General features: G+C 38.8%; 1 protein-coding gene across 4 annotated transcripts in view; it reads right to left on the bottom strand.

The window, feature by feature from the left end:
* Positions 1-468: 468 nt before the first annotated feature.
* Positions 469-16293, bottom strand: part of LOC131233306 (serine/threonine-protein kinase CTR1) — a 43550-nt gene continuing 27725 nt past the window's right edge. Inside the window, exons 8-16 of one of the 4 annotated variants that reach the window (XR_009165163.1) lie at positions 16022-16090; positions 14877-14977; positions 14637-14721; positions 14382-14480; positions 10023-10091; positions 9785-9916; positions 2608-2702; positions 2314-2516; positions 469-824 (exon numbers count right to left, since the gene is read on the bottom strand). Coding sequence is in view for 2 of the 4 variants with exons in the window: in XM_058229964.1 (XP_058085947.1) it covers positions 2408-2516; positions 2608-2702; positions 9785-9916; positions 10023-10091; positions 14382-14480; positions 14637-14721; positions 14877-14977; positions 16022-16090 (759 nt within the window). In the remaining 2 variants the exon portion in view is untranslated. Of the gene's footprint in view, positions 825-902; positions 1558-1683; positions 2517-2607; positions 2703-9784; positions 9917-10022; positions 10111-14381; positions 14481-14636; positions 14722-14876; positions 14978-16021; positions 16091-16293 lie in introns of those variants that run through there. The other 3 variants (XR_009165164.1, XM_058229964.1, XM_058229965.1) reach the window with 3 other exon arrangements.

Below are 16293 nucleotides of genomic sequence, written 5' to 3'. Positions count from 1 at the left end.
ATAACAAGTCGTCAGGTAGGGATAGCAAACCTCATCCTAACAAGGTGAGGCCCCAGCGCTGTTTGATCCAATATTTTCTTGGAAACAGCCAGCTCAGAGAGATGTAAGCTGTTATCAAAATTACATATTAAGGTGATGTGCACATCAGGGTGCGTTTTGATGTACCTCAGACCATAGGCAGAATGGATAATCATTCATTCTGCTGTGAGTTCAGCACAACAGCATCGCGCCATTTTTCCACTTTCTCCACCCCAAATCGACATCCAATGTGCATCCAAAGTTAATTCAGGCAGAAAAGCATCCCGCCCACCCTGCCTGGTAGGGGTCATCCAAACAGGATCAAAGGATCCGTATCCTTTCCCTAGACAATGGATGCAATGCGGAGGTAATCTAAATCCAAAACCAAAGCAAGGGAAACAGTTTTTTTTTTTTTTTTTTATAAGGATTAAGGCAAGGGAAACAACTGAATGCATATAACCATCAATATCTCTTGAAGATCACTAAACACCAGTGATGGTCAAAACAATTGTAGAGATGGGGTGGGAATTTATCTGTAACATTGCATAGTTCCATCGACCAACTGGTGCACTTCCGGGACCATGCACTAGCAGCAACTTCACTCATTTTTCTACAGATTTGTTTTGGTTAATTACACGGAATTACATACAAACTCAAGCAATCAAAAAAACATACACATTTCCTTGATCGGGAAGGGGTATAGAACACGGACAGTTATTACTTGTGAGATCCAACAGTGGCTTCTCGGCTCTGTTAAACCTCTGTCATCTTAACGGCAGCGAGAGTGAGAATATGTGGCAACAGCCCTGCCATCAATCACAAAGATGCCAGGTGAGGGTCAGATCTTACTAATCTGATGCAACAAACGGAAGAAATGAGCAGCCCATTCTACTGAAGAGAGAACAGACCACAGTGAAAATTGCAGCTCCATGTTTTGGAGCCCCAGTGGAGCTACTTGTGAAATTGATATCTCAAATCATGCTAACACTAGTCATGTGTGCGAGATCCAGGCATTCATCATGCGAGGCCCATTTTGTATACATCATCTGCCAAAATCCAAGATGGTTTGATCATCAGGTGGACAGCACATGTACTTCAAACAGACTGTCGATCAACTGCCTATTCTTCCAGGCAATGCGGCAGAGCAGTCTGCTTGATTTGGAGCCACAGCAGATACACTAGGCCATCTGATGAACAGATCATAAACTCACACCCAAGCTACATTGGCACAAAGGTCAGTTGAGGGTTATGACTCGAGTCTTGAGTAGGTAGCCTACTTTGGGAGTAGCCATTGCATTTCTCATTCTATCATGACCCATTTATCACATCCATTACCTAATGGGTGCAAATCAAATCATGGTGCAATTCACAGGATGCTAAACAGGCAATGGAAAAAAATAGCTGAGAACTGGTCACCTACAACTGGTAGCATAGTATGATCCGCTCTTTTATCTTCTGATTTTCTTCCACATTTGCTGGTAAAATATTGGTTTTTCAAGCAGAAAACGCCAGTCATAATGGTTTGCACCTACAGTTAACCTACAAGCGGTTGTAGGTGATCAGTTCTCTAGGTGCAACCATAAGGCTATAAAAAAAAATAATAATAATAAAAAAAAAAAAAAAATCAAGTCCACAAATCTAAATACACATGTTTACTCGAATGCAAAAAATAACTAGGTAATTGACTCAGCATCCAGCAGAGCAATCTTGGTTTAGTTGCATTTTTCCAGATCCTGATTCAGTAAGTGGCCAACATAGACACGGTATTGAAAGACCAACTAGTGAGTCGAGTCAGTGCTTTGAACATCATAATTTCTCAGGAGGCATTATAATATCCTTAATAATAATACAATAAATCATATGATCCTTGACCCGGGATATGGACAGTATACTGGTTTTTCATTTGCCGTGGCTCCAAGGTTCAACTATCTAGACTGTTGACCTGATGAGACCAACCATGTGTGGACCATGCCCAAAAATCTTCCAGATTGAAATATACTAGCCATCTTGGGCCTTTTCTCAGTAGAATGTGGACCAATTTTGCCTATTTCTCTTCCTAACAGTCTATTTGCAGTCTGCTAATTGAAAGGTTAGTATTACCGGCATAGCGTGTCAAAGAGCATTTTTGGGGCATGGCGTCCATGGCAGGGTCCAACAGACCAATGGACCGAACTCTGAACCAATGAACAACGGCCTCCTATAATTGTTCATTTTTCAATCTAATAAATTGAAGATGTAATCATGGTTTAATGACATCAGTCTTGGAACTAGTAGTCATGGGTTAGAAGAAAGGACCTCAGCTGATGCGAGCGATGCAGGCCCATCTTAGCCGTCAGATTAACAAAAGAATGCCAGATGTGAACAAATGCTCTTGCAGGTGTTCCACCAATCAGGTAAGCCGTGAAATTTCCGCACGACCTGGTTGAGGTGTTGGGGGTTTGACCAGTGGCTTCAAGGACTCCATAATAGTGGCAAAAGATGGTCGTTTCCAGGGCTCACTGCATTTTTGAAGTTTTTCATTGTAAGAAGACATAAGAAAGAAAGATACAAGATGCAAAAATAAAATAAAATAGGATTTATCAAACTTACTTAATCCAGCAAGACTCAATTAAAGCAGCGACTTGTGGATTCACATCGCTTGGAATTTCGAGCCTTCTACACTTAAAGCCTACAGCAGCCACCACCTGCAAGTAAGGGATAAAATCATCTGAAAACTAACAAGCCATCATACATAATCAATAGAGAGCAAGCTGGACTATAAACCATGTGAAGAAGCAAAGTTCGTGAGTTATGAAGAGCAAAGGATAGAAAAGGGATCTCTAGGCATGCACACATGCTCAAGGCTTACAATTGGTGATGGCTATGGAATAACACCCACAGCCACCAATCTAGCACAAATGCGATCAATCAACTATATTCTCTGCCTAGAACCCTTCTGCATGCGTCTTTTTTTTAATTTTTTTATTATTATTTTTACACACGCACGCCGTAGTGGGATTTCACCACCTACGGGTTTCGAACCCAAGACCTCATGTTGAAACTCCTCAGAGTCTACCACTCGGGCAAGGACTGGAACCCCTGCATGCATCTACTAGATTAGCCAAGTCACTATTAATCAGTAACCTGAACAACAAAAAAGGCCCCCAACACACCTTAATCCTTGATGAAACTTCAGAATTGTGCATTGATATTTCACCTTGGTGAACAGAGAACGGCACTAATTGGAAAATGGGAACAAATTGTCAGGGTTTCCTTCTGATGGTGTCCACTGAGATTTCCACTCTTCTTTTTTCACATCTGGGAATGAAAATTGAAGCTGACTGAAAAATGTTATTGAAAATTGTCACATCCCTCCTTCCCTCTCTCTCGATCGATATAGACAACCAAGATAGACATAGAGAGCTACCATAAATGTTTAAGCATATAAATATGTATCAAGATAGAGGCAATGGAGTTTTAATTTCAAATATGCAAGGAAACTCTCCAACCCTGCTACTTAGCAAGGTTGGCAAGCTGTTTGGTAATTTTCTTTGAATCTCTTAAGAGGATGACAAAAGAATATCCATCCTCAAAGCCATGTCTCTAATCTTATTATTAATGACTATGTACAACTGTACAGCCCACCTGGATGAGCGAAATAAAGGGCCATACAGTGGTACAGCCCACCTAGTCTTGGGATTAGTCCACTTTATTTAGTCAATTAGGTACACTTAGTATTAAAATGCCATATTGTGAGGGGTAGTTTTGGAATTTTTGCTTTTCTAAACTAATATAAAAGAGTAGGGGCATATAGCTCTAGTTCACTCTTTCCATTCTCTTTCTCAATGTCCTTTTCTCTCTTTTCTGTTACTTTTCACTACAACATAATTCTACATGGGTATCAGAAAGTAGTTCATTTTGATGTACTCCACTTTCGTCCCTTCCGTCTTCTATCTCACAAAATTTTCCTTTTCTTTTCCTCGTTGCTCTTCATATCTCCCCTGTGCTGAAAGTTCTGTAAGAAACCTAGGGTTTCTTCTTTTTTGGTTTGCCGGGCTTTTGTAATGGTCTGCGTGAGAGAGGGTGAATGTTGTGTCCGTGATCATCACTCCTCTCATGTTTGGTTGGAACGTGTGAGCTAATTGTTTCTCAAGTGTAGTGTGTACATCATGCGGAGCATGCAATTGGAGAGTTTTTATATTCGGAAGAGTCAGCCCTCATTTGTGTAAGCACTGTGATATTCTCTTAGTTTCTTCTTCTAATAGCGATGAAAGGTGATCAAAGATTTGGATTCCTAAATCCATCCAATTTTCTAGGGGTTCAAAAACCTGTATAAAACTAAATAGAGCAGATTATCTCCAGTGGGGTCTAAATCAATTCAAGTGTTTTCTAGAGCCAAAGGCAAATTAAAATATTTGACCATATAAAAACCAGCTATTTTTGGGGTCCTTTTTGTTTGTCTTGTAGTCTTTCTTTCCTTTTGGCGTGTTTTTTTTTTTAATAAAAGATTTGCTATTACCACTATCAAAAGGAAAAAAAAAAAAAAAAACAAACAGATAAAAGTGATAGCACGTGTGATCAGTGGATCCTAGAAAATGCTCAGATTATGAAGTGGTTGTGGAGCAGTATGGGAAATATCTATCAGTGGGGATGCAATGTTTCTTGATACTACAAAGAATGCATGTATTCATCCGATAAAAACAATTGTCGTACATTTTACTTGTTTGAAGAGATTTTTGCATTCCAATAAGGAGATAAGTTTCTTAATGAATATTATCCAAAACTCAAAGGAATATAGGAGCTGAATATATATCAGCCACTTACTAGTGATCTGAAAAACAACGTCAGCAATGTGAGGGTTTCCGTGTGGCTAAATTCATACATGCCTTGAAACCAAAATATGAGCCAGTGTGTGCACAGATCTTGGGTGGCAAGGATGTTCCATCTTTAAAGGAAGATTATGCTCGCCTTCAACATGTATCTCTTGGCTTTGCAGGTGGAGTCGGTGATAATTCTGCTCTGGCATCATTTGTTGGATTGGATGAGGCAAAGGTAGTGGTCGTGGTGGCCAAGGTAATCAAGGTGGCAACAAAGGTAATCAAAGTGGTCATGATAATGTGGGAGGAGATCATGGACCTAGAAAGCATACTCGTTGGTAATGCAAATGTATTTTTACACCAGGCTCGAGTGGGGTTGCCTGTGGGATGCAGGGGCACACTCGGGGTGGGTGGCCCGTGTGAGGCAGGTGGCTTGTGTGAGGTGGGCCCCATCCCTACGAAGCGGGTGGCTCGTGTGAAGTGGAACCCACGTGAAGTGGGGCCCACGAGGGGGATTCGGCCGAGGTCCTAACCCATGCGATGTGAGGCCTAGGCTATGAGATAAATAGATCGATTCACCATGCTCTATCAGTTCGAGCTTTTAGAGCAAGTGGTTAATTGTCCTCCATCAAAGTGGTATCAGAGCGGGAGGTCTCGTGTTTGAGACTCCTCACTGGGGATGATTAACGCAGGGGCATTTTCACATCGGGCTTGAGTGGGGTTGCCTTTGGGATGCAGGGGCGCACTCGGGGTGGGCGGCCCATGTAAGGCAGGTGTGGCTTGTGTGAGGCAGGCTCCATCTATGTGAAACGGGTAGCTAGTGTGAAGCATAACCCATGTGAAGTGGGACCCATGAGGGGGGTTCAGCCAAGGTCATAAGACTCATAACCCATGCGATGTGGGGCCTAGGCTATAAGATAAATAGGGTTGTACACGAACCGAGTTAGCTTGGTTAGCTCGACTTGAAAAAGCTCGATTCGACTTAATTCGAAACTGAGTTCAAGCCGAGTCGAGCTGATTTTTTTAGCTCAAAAAAATTTCGAACCAAGTTCAAGCTCGACTCAACTCAGATCGAACCAATTCAGTGACTCGGTTACTTTGACATTGATGTTGCTCACCAAGTGTTTGATGAAATGACTCAATGAAGTGGCGACTGGTGCAAGGAAGGTATGTATATGAAAGAAATACCCTTTTTTTCTTGATTTTGTCGTTGCCTACAAGGTGTTTGATGAAATACCTGTAAAATTGTTGTTGTTGTTTTACATACAGTGAGAATTTGAATGTGTAGTTCATGTGTTTGTGAAAATGCTGCACAGGCGAACTCGGCTCGAACTGGCCCGAGTTGCTGACCAAATCGAACCGAGCTGACCAGTCAGGCTCGAGGACCAAGCTGAGCCAAGTTCGAGCTGCGGTCAGCTAGTGGTCGAGCCGAGTCGAGCTTGGCACAAGCTCGGCTCGGCTCGACTCGTGTACACCTCTAGAGATAAATGGATTGATTTGCCATGCTCTCTCAGTTCGAGCTTTTGGAGCAAGTGGTTATTTGTCCTGCATCAGTTGGCTTACGAATTACATTGTTAAGAAAGGCTGGGATCTCCATGGGAAGCCAACTTAAGTAAATCAGGCATCTTATTTTGGAGAGAGCAGCGGCCTTGTTCTGCTAGTTTTGCTCCTACAATACTACAACTAAGTACATATGTAACATAGTCATGCTTACAAAAAATGAGTATTCCAAGTTATTGAAGAATCAACCTATTTTTACTGCTGCTACTTCTACAGTACAGCCACATTTTGAACTCAGGTATGAGTCCAGTCCTCCATTCCATGGGTCATTGACTCTGGGGCCTCTTACCATATTAACATGTGAGACCAGTGCATTTTCCTCTATTGAGATATAAAATGTGTGGTAAATGGGGCCTCTTACCATATTAACCCTAAAGGATCCTCGTCGAGTTCGTCAATAACTTTGGTAAATGGTACCCATTCCAAAATGTGTGGAATAGGTACTGTTCATCGAAGTTCCTTTATGTCATTGGCATTTGTTCTCTATGTACTTAAATTTCCTTTAAACCTTATTTCTCTTAGTGAATTAAAAAAATTACTTAACTACTCTATGATTTTCTATCATCCATTGTGTTTTCCAAGATCTAAAGACAAAGAAGAAGATTATGGAGGACATGAACACGGTGGGCTTTACCATATTGATAATGAAGTAATTGGAGTAGCAACATAGAACATCTCTCCTTACCAGTGGCATTATCATCTTAGTCACCCATCCTGGAGTAGCAGTTGCAATAATTGGGTTCATAAGCATCATGGAATCACTTTTCTACCACATATGGAAAAGCATAGTTTAGTTCCATTTGCTTTAGTTTATTCAGATGTTTGAAGACCTATTCGAGTCTCTATTTCGTCACAGTAGTAAGTATTTTGTTATTTTTGTTTATGAATTTTAAAGAATAACTTCGCTTTATTTACTCTACTACAAAACAGTGCCACATAACTGAAAAACTGTTATTTGCTTGAGGTGACACGTCTTGTTAATCCATATGAATGTTCCAAAAAGCTTTTGGAGTAATGTGGTTTTAACAGCATGCTATCTGATCAAGAGAATGTCATATACTATCTTAATGGGTCCCCCCCCCCCAACAAAAAAAAAAAGTTTTTTGAGTGTGTATGCTTTGTTCATTAGTAGAAGTCATGTCATGATAATTTAAATCCTAGAGCAATTAAATGTATTTTTCCTGGGTATTCTAGAATGCAAAACGGTTACGGGTGGTAGAGGTGTTATCTATTAGTCTACTCCATTCTTTTCAAATGATAGTGGATTTCTTGACTTGGAAGCTTTACCATCAGTACTTATGCTTATTTTTATTGAAGAAGACACTATCCAGTCGCCTCCTTCCATTTGTTCGTCCATTCATGTTGTACACTCAAAGTCTACTCATGACAAAAACAGGTAGATACCCTACCAACATTGATGTATCATTCGCCATCATGGTTCTGAATATCGGTATCAACGGGCATATCCGTCTGGCCAAAAAATGATACGAGATGGCGTCTATGGGAAACAAAATAAGCAAAAATACTACTAAAAGGTAAGTTAAATGTGTTTCAAATTTATAGTGCAATACCATTAATGTATCTCGTGTTCTAATTAATATTGTCATCAAGGTGTTCCGTATCCGTTACGATACGCCCGTAAAAGCCGATACATATAGGTTACGGCCATGACCATTACGCGATACGGGGGTGAAACGGGGCAGTTGGCTTTTAGGGACCGTTTCAGCCGTTATGGTGGCTGTAAAGGCCGTTACTGAGCAAAACAAACGTTACCCTTGCAACGGTCAAAAAACGACAACTTTTTTCCTTATTTAAATTCATTTTTCTTCCCTCTTTTTTCACTTTCTCATTTCAAAATCTCTTCTAAATCCTTTAATAGCAGATTTTGACCACTCTTACTGTAATTTTTAAGATTAAAACCATAGATTGAAGTGATTTAAGAGTATAGAAACTCTGAGGGCCTTCTTTTTAAAAGATTGAAAAAATAGTATTTATACCTTTTTTCTAGTTCTAATACTTGATTGTGATATGTACGCATTAGATACATATTAATCATGTTCACAAATTCACTAGACAGCCCGATACAACACTCTCACCAAATAGTGGACCGTTACACCCATCATAAACATGTTCAAAACCAAAAAAAAAAAAAACATATTTGAAATATTTACATTGTTATGGAATTTCTGGATATTTTTTCAGAATTTTTCAGGCAAAAGAAAATTTTCAACCGTTACAGGGGTCATAACAGTCCTTACGCCCCCGTATCGGCCGTTACGGCCGATACCCATATCGGTAATGGTGGTGACCATTACGGCCACCATTACCGATACAAAATACCTTGGTTGTCATACATTTATCATGTTGGAATGTACTCAAATTAATGGGTGTCATACATGCAGCCACCATAAAGTAGCTTACGTTTATCTTTCATAGAAACGCACATCTATCCACCACAAAATATGCGTGGATGTATTCACCCTATGAAAACCATCCATGACTGTGCCATAATTGTTCAATGCATGTGACCTTTCACCAAGAGTTAGCTAAGGACCACATTTACTCTAGACCATAACACATTTGGTGCACACAGAAAATCTTCTCTACTCATTCTAAGAGTTCCTTTCCATGAATTCTTTGTGACAGACATCATTCTGGTGTACTTAGACCAGATAAAGACTTTGTGAGGTTTGTCTAGGTTCAGTCGAGTCCTGGGGACAGTACACAAGAGCTCTACTGCACGTTTAGAGGGTGTAAACAAATATCAAGAGGCAGCAATGTAGGGCACCTCCAAACCAAAATTCTTCAAGTGAACTATTCCTTCATTACAAAAACTAACAAGGTCCATTGTGACAGACTTGCAGCTAGGTATCAGGACATGTCAGTCAAACATTGATGTTTGTGGTGAACAATTGGATTCATGTTCCTCACCTACCTACTGTGGAAACAACCCCTATGCCATCAATATTGCATCTAGCCATGTCTTCCAAGAGCATCACACACACTGAAGTCCTATCTCCACGATCAGATAAAAGCTTTGGCTGGACATTAGAATCTCCATATTTTCCCAAGTGAACAGCTCAAAGACATGCACAGGTTCATGACTAGAAATAAATTACAGTCTGTTGTTCTCCAACATTTGTCATTTAACACATTAACAGATGAGCACCACCAGATCTGATTAGTTTATGTATTTCCCCCTTTTATCTTCTATTTATAAACCATAATGTTGTAAAACAGAACAACTATAAATCAGCCTTATGCAACTGACACAAAAGGAGGTCCTCAATTCCAATACACTTCCGTATATTTGTTCATTCGAATGATAATCAATGAGCATTTCCTGAGAAATATGGAATGCAACTCTATTATTTAGATTAGAGATTCATTAAGCAGATCATTGTACATACTTGTGCTGGATTTAAATTAGTCCAAGGTTGTTGCAACGTCAAAAGCTCCCATAGGATCACTCCAAAGCTGTACACATCAGACTTCTCATTTGATGGCTCATCACGAAGAACTTCTGGTGCCATCCACTCGGGCTAATGAAAACAACGTAAGGTCAAAATCAAGGGAAAAATATTTTAGGGACGTATCAACCAAATGAAGAACAGAAAAATAGTGGATGACTTTTGTAGAGAAACTCACAGTCCCAGCCAATGACTTAGAAGAAAGAAAAGTGTTCTCTTTTAAACGGGACAGACCAAAATCGCAAACCTGGATGACCACAAGTAGACTGTGATGTGTAAGGAAATAATGTTAAATGACTGAAACTCTTCAACTTATGGAGCCAATAAGACTACAAGCATTGTTGCGGCAAGACATTAACCATTAACAATTGCAAAAAGGGTGTTACAACATTCAGATGTAATCAGCGAAAAGTAGCCACTAGAACTATTTTGCATCAGAATACAGCTTGAGAGAAACTTCAAACAGTATCCATTCAGGCATATAGCAAATTAACAAAATTATGGCTAGTAATATCAATACATGTGATATTCATTTTGGGAGCTTTGCTAAGCACACACACATGTGCAATAAAGCTCATGCGCACACCCCAGATGGGCCAGCATGCACTGATGTCAAAATCGTAATCATATTGCAAATCCTAGTAAGAGTTGAATCGTATCGTAAATCATAAGATTTTTTTATGATTTTCTAAAAAAATGAAAAATGAAACTGCAAAATATAAATAAATCAGGAAAAAATTTAGAAACCCATCAATCGTCCATTTCCCATCAATATGCACCAAGTAATACCACCAGACGATGATAGTGTTAGAGGATTCTCATCTCTCCTTCATCTTTTGCCATTCAAAAAATTTACCTTAAAAAACATATAAGAATCCTTTAAAATAATCCATGTTCTTTTTACCTTTCTTAAGCATAGAATTACATTGGAAAAGCGGCATTTGATTCTGTAGACCAGTGGAAAAAGATATTTTGATTTCTAACCATCATTACCACAATACATATAGGTCAACATGATGACAACAATCTATAAAAATACATTCCAGATAACTCATGCATGTAGTATTAAAAAACATTTATATTATGACCCATAACGGATGTTACATAATAGTAATGGCAGTGGCTGTTACACGATACAGGGCCTTAGTGCCCAATTCCGAGGGGGGGGGGGGCACTGTAGCATGCCACTACAGGTCCATAACGGACGGATATGGGGCCGATATAGGACAATACATATTTTTCCTTCAAAAAGAATCAACCATTACAGGGCCATAATGACCATTACGGCCAGTATCGTAATGGCCATAAGGCTGTCCATTATGGCCACCATCACCGTTACTAAATATCAATGGTGTTTTGATCAATTAAGAAGTAAGAAATCATAAGAAAACGCAAAATGATTTGAAGTCATAGAGAATATCTATCATATAATCTCTTATAAAGAACATGAATAAAATAATTGACCTCTTTTAAATGATTTTTATAGCCCCCAACAATTTAAAAGCATAAAATGAAAGTCAACTAAAGCTTAAAATAGAAGAGAACAAGTATAATATGAATTGTAAATCATAGGATCCAAATCACAAAATCGTAAGATTGCCGAAAAAGGGATTTCAGATGGGATTCAAATCATTTTGCTCAAGATTCGACTCAAATCCTAAATCATAGGATTTTGACAACATTGCCAGCACAACACAATAGGTCCCAGACCCAATCTACTGGTGCCATAGCCCAATGATCAGGTCGATCGATTGGTCAGGTGGGGAACAATTTGCGAAACAAATGTATGGCTTTGAAAAACTTGTCTGAAGTTTTCTAACCCATTCACCTGTTCCCAATATTGGGGGTCACAAGATGAGTGGACCAGATTTATTTTTGGGAAAACATGAAGGTGGTCTGACCAACCTGATGGATGGATCAGATCTCGCATCTAAGTGACATTATGGCATGTGTGGCGTGTTCATGAGCTTCATTGCACACGTGCGTGCACTTAGCAAAGCTCGCATTTTAGCATGCAAACACAAATCTCCTTCATACTTGTAAATACACAAATACAGACCATATGGTGGCCACTGATTTCAACGGTGTAACCTGCCTGATGAGTTCACCATCCTGGCTTTTGCCCCACATGATCTCCACGTTGCTGCCCACCTTTTTCACAGATCAATTTTCTATACAAGTGACACATTGGAGGGGAACAAAGCACTGTATGCGAATGTTTACATACAACGTTGTATCTTGGGGTTAGTTAGCTCGGCTTCTTAAAGGCTGATTGTATATTCTTTGTCGTCTTCTCTTCTTTTTTTTTGGAATTAAATTTCTTTTGGAGATATAACTTTAAGGAGATACAAGGAAACATATAATATATTCCTCGGTAAATTCAGCGGGGTGTCACTGGTCAAATAAATAAATTCAGCGGGGTATTACCAATCGAAAAAATAAACAAATAAATTTATGGGATGTTACTAAATATGCTTGTCTGGTGCGCAGTTCATTGAAAACTTCTACCAATCTATCATTTAAGAGCCAAACCAAAGAGTAGGGAGAAGACTAAGATGATGATGATGATGATGATAGTTAATTCTAAAAAGAAAGAGAGGGCTACTCCATGAGATGCACGAGTACAGCTAGTCAAGTCCCATTCTAAGACCCTACATATACTTTTAAATATAATTAACTGTACATCGCAGATGCACAGTATCACAGCTGTTTAAGACAGCTATCCCTTCCCAAATTTCAAAGCTCACATAAGCCAGCTCAGTGGCTTGGTCTAATCATCAAGTGGGCCACCATTGTGCAAAAAAAAGGACAGTATAAAGACATCTTTGAGCAATTACCACTCAACATACATATGTAGTTTAAAAGCAATCTTGGAACCTAGTTATGTTTCAATGATTCCCATTCACTCTTTTGCACCTGGCCTGGCCCAGCCTTGCAGAGCCAATGCTAGGTACAAGACCTTTTAAGCTCTGTTAGGGCCCAGGCTTAGGGGAGTAGGATTGGACCAAGGTATATCATAATGGTAACGATGGGTGTAACAGTCACCACCATTACCAATACTGGTAATGGCTATTACAGCCGTTATGGCCGTTACACCCTGTAACGGTCTTCTTTTTTTTTTTTTAAAGAAAAAAACCAAAAAATCAAGAAGATTCCAAATATGGATTCTTTTTTGGTTTTGAATATGTTTATAATGGTTTAATAATCCAGTCTTAGTAAGAATGTTGTCTCGACCTGTTTGATCATTTTATTAACCTGACATGCTTAAATTGACCAAAAATTCGTGCAGGCTATGGTACTCATCCCACTAATGCACATCCCTAAGCATTTGACATTATTCCCCCAAGTAATTTTAAGAAAAATAAAAATAAAAATAGATGTAAACGAATAGTATTGCCGAAAGGGGACAACTTGAATGCTCCCAAATTGACCCCAAATTCATGCAATCTATGGCACTCATTCCGCTAGTTCATACTCCTGAGGATTTGACATCATTCAACCCCCAAAAAAAAAAAAGAAAATTTTTTTTAAAAAAAAAAGAAAAGATGAATAGTGTCGTCGATTTGCGGTACCACACCCAAAATTTCTGCAATCTATGGCAATTATGCCATTGATGAAATTGGCCCCAAATTATGCTTATTTCATCAGCACTATCAAATTGGTGGATATTTATTAGATAATGATGAACTAAAAATATGCAATGGCCCTATTTCAACAAATAAGTGTCTGTAAATCAACAATTAGGATCATTTAGAAAATTTGATTCTGGGATTGTAACTTAGCAACAACAAGCCCCCACATTTTAATCAGTTTAGTTTAATTTAATGCATGCCATGTGTACATATCTTGTAGTGCAAGTGTATCAAGCTTCATAAGCCACCAAAGTATCTTATAAGGAAAAAAGAGATAACCTCAAGTTAAATTGCTTGGATCACGAGCTACGGTCCAACCTATTCTTTCTTGCCTTTGGCGAGTGCCTTAATAAAAAATTTGTTACCTCTAAAAAAAAGGTTGGAAGTTATCTACCAGTCACCGTAACCTAATAGTCCAACTGATTGGACATTTTGTAGTAAAAGTTCGGACCAAAAAAGGCCACGTTACAGCATACTTTTGAAGAGGAGAGATGCACTTGCATCCGAGAGAGAGAGAGAGAGAGAGAGAGAGAGAGATTGCAGGAGAAGAAAGAGGAAGAAGACTGTACAATTTTTTTTCTTGAAGAAGAAAGAAGAAGAAGAAGAAGAAGAAGAAGAGGAGACTCCATCACTATTTTTTATTATTATTTATTTTATTTTTATTTTTATTTTTTTCTTTGGGGGGGGATATTTCAGGGGTGCCCAAATCACATAACAAGGTGTGCCGATACCAGCCATAACATAACCGTTTCGGCACACCTTGGGGTGGACTAGGGCCAACCTTGGCCTTATACATTGAGCATCCTGTAGAAAAATAGGGGGAAAACTTTCTTTAATGTATTTTTTAAATGTTGTAATCAGTTAGGTGTTAGGTGCCAAAAGGACTGCACTTTTTGAACTCTCACCTTTACTGTATACTTTCTATCCACCAAAAGATTTGGGGACTTCAAATCTCGATGAACAATGGGAGGATTGCGCTTATGAAGATAATTCATTCCCTTCGCCTGTACAAAGTAACACAAGATTGTAAACTAAATCAATGAGGAAAAAACTCTTGGTTAGAAGCGAAAGAAGTGACTACAGTGTGAATGCCACAATGTACAAGTTTATGGATACATTCATATCAAAAAAGCACATGAGCGTGCCAATCATAGACATACCACGTCATAAGCCATATTTAACCGACGCCTCTCATCCAACATTTCTCTTGCACCAGGTCTATGTAAAAGCCTATATAAGCTGCCTCTGCAATTCAAAGTTAACAGTGTAACTATTTGTGGAGTTGAATCTTGATTCAATTCCAAAGAATTCAATGAAATAAAATTGAATATTGTTTCGACTATCCGTAGAAAAATTAGGAAATGAAAATGGATCAAAGAAAGAAAATGACAGAAGGAAACCTTGATAAATACTCTGTAACAATGGACAGGTTTGGGGGCCGAGTAACTGCACCCATGAAAAGAACAATGTTTGGATGCCGAAGACGTTTCATTATTGCAACCTAACATATAAAACAGATGGTGAAACTGCAATTAAAATATTTTTTTGGAGAAAACAACAGAATTTCCAAACTCTTAACATAATTCCAGAAATTAGGGCTTAACCTGAATGGATACACCAAAAAATTCTACACAGACAAAGTAACAACTAACAAAAACATGGAACACAAATCAACATCAGAAGGGTAGTTCTGATAAAAGAAGTAGAAGAGAACATGGATGACTGGGATAGAGACCGACATAAAATAATTTAGTCAATAGATTACCACTTGCATGGACTAAACCATAGTAAAATTATGGACATTACAATAGAAGACTGAACCAACATTTTGGATATTGAAACACCTAGGGCGTGTTTTGTATGCAGAATTACATCGTATTGAATTGCATTTTGTGGGATATAAATTCCATTCGGCATTTGCAATCGATGGGAAGGATTGGATTAATCCACGTATTTGACCTTCCAGTCCCAACGGGAAATACAGCTGGATTTCCAGTTGATTTCAAAATCCACAACATCTATAAGCTCGACATTGATGCATGTGTTTTACACATGCCATCCATTCATATGCGCCCTTCACACATGACACTCAAGTTGCATATGAATATAGGTGACCTACATCAGTTGTGAAATCTGGTCAGTTGATTACAATTCCAGATCCACCAAACGCTAGTTTTACATAATACAATGTTTTTCCCAAAGGAAGAATTTGATCTCAAACGTGGGATTGGATAGTCAAAATACCCTTGTATTTCTAACATATAATCATTTGTGTAATAATGGTGTTAATTCCATATAATGCAACGCAATGCATCTTTCCAAGCAGACCCTAGAACATTTGAGCCAACCGTCAGAGATGAAAGACAATCCATCAATGAACAATCAGCTATCATATATTGAAGAATCATGGTCATATAAGGTGTGGCAGAGTTTATTAAGAACAACACTAATCATCACAACTGCCCCGTAAGTTACTTGAAATACAGAGGAAAAATTATTACGGAAACCAGACAATGATACGACGGCATGTTTAACCTTGATGTACCTCTCTCAGAAATTCCTTAAATTTCTCTGCGTGAAAGTCTTGCTCCATGAGAATCTTCACAGCAACTTCCTGTCCATTAGATTTGTGGTATGAGCACAAATGAATGAAATGTGTCAAATATCCATCAGGAAAAACCTAACCAACACCTCAACTCTTCAGCATAAGAAACATTGGGATGGTTAACAGTAGAAAAATGGATTGCAGCAAAAATAGGGAGTGTGAAGAATGGAACTATAAAGGTTAATGAGGAACCTCCAAAAGATAAACAAGAG

Source organism: Magnolia sinica, chromosome 18 (genome assembly GCF_029962835.1).
Source record: "Magnolia sinica isolate HGM2019 chromosome 18, MsV1, whole genome shotgun sequence".
NCBI lineage: Eukaryota > Viridiplantae > Streptophyta > Magnoliopsida > Magnoliales > Magnoliaceae > Magnolia > Magnolia sinica.
This window is presented reverse-complemented; position numbering and strand designations above follow the sequence as displayed.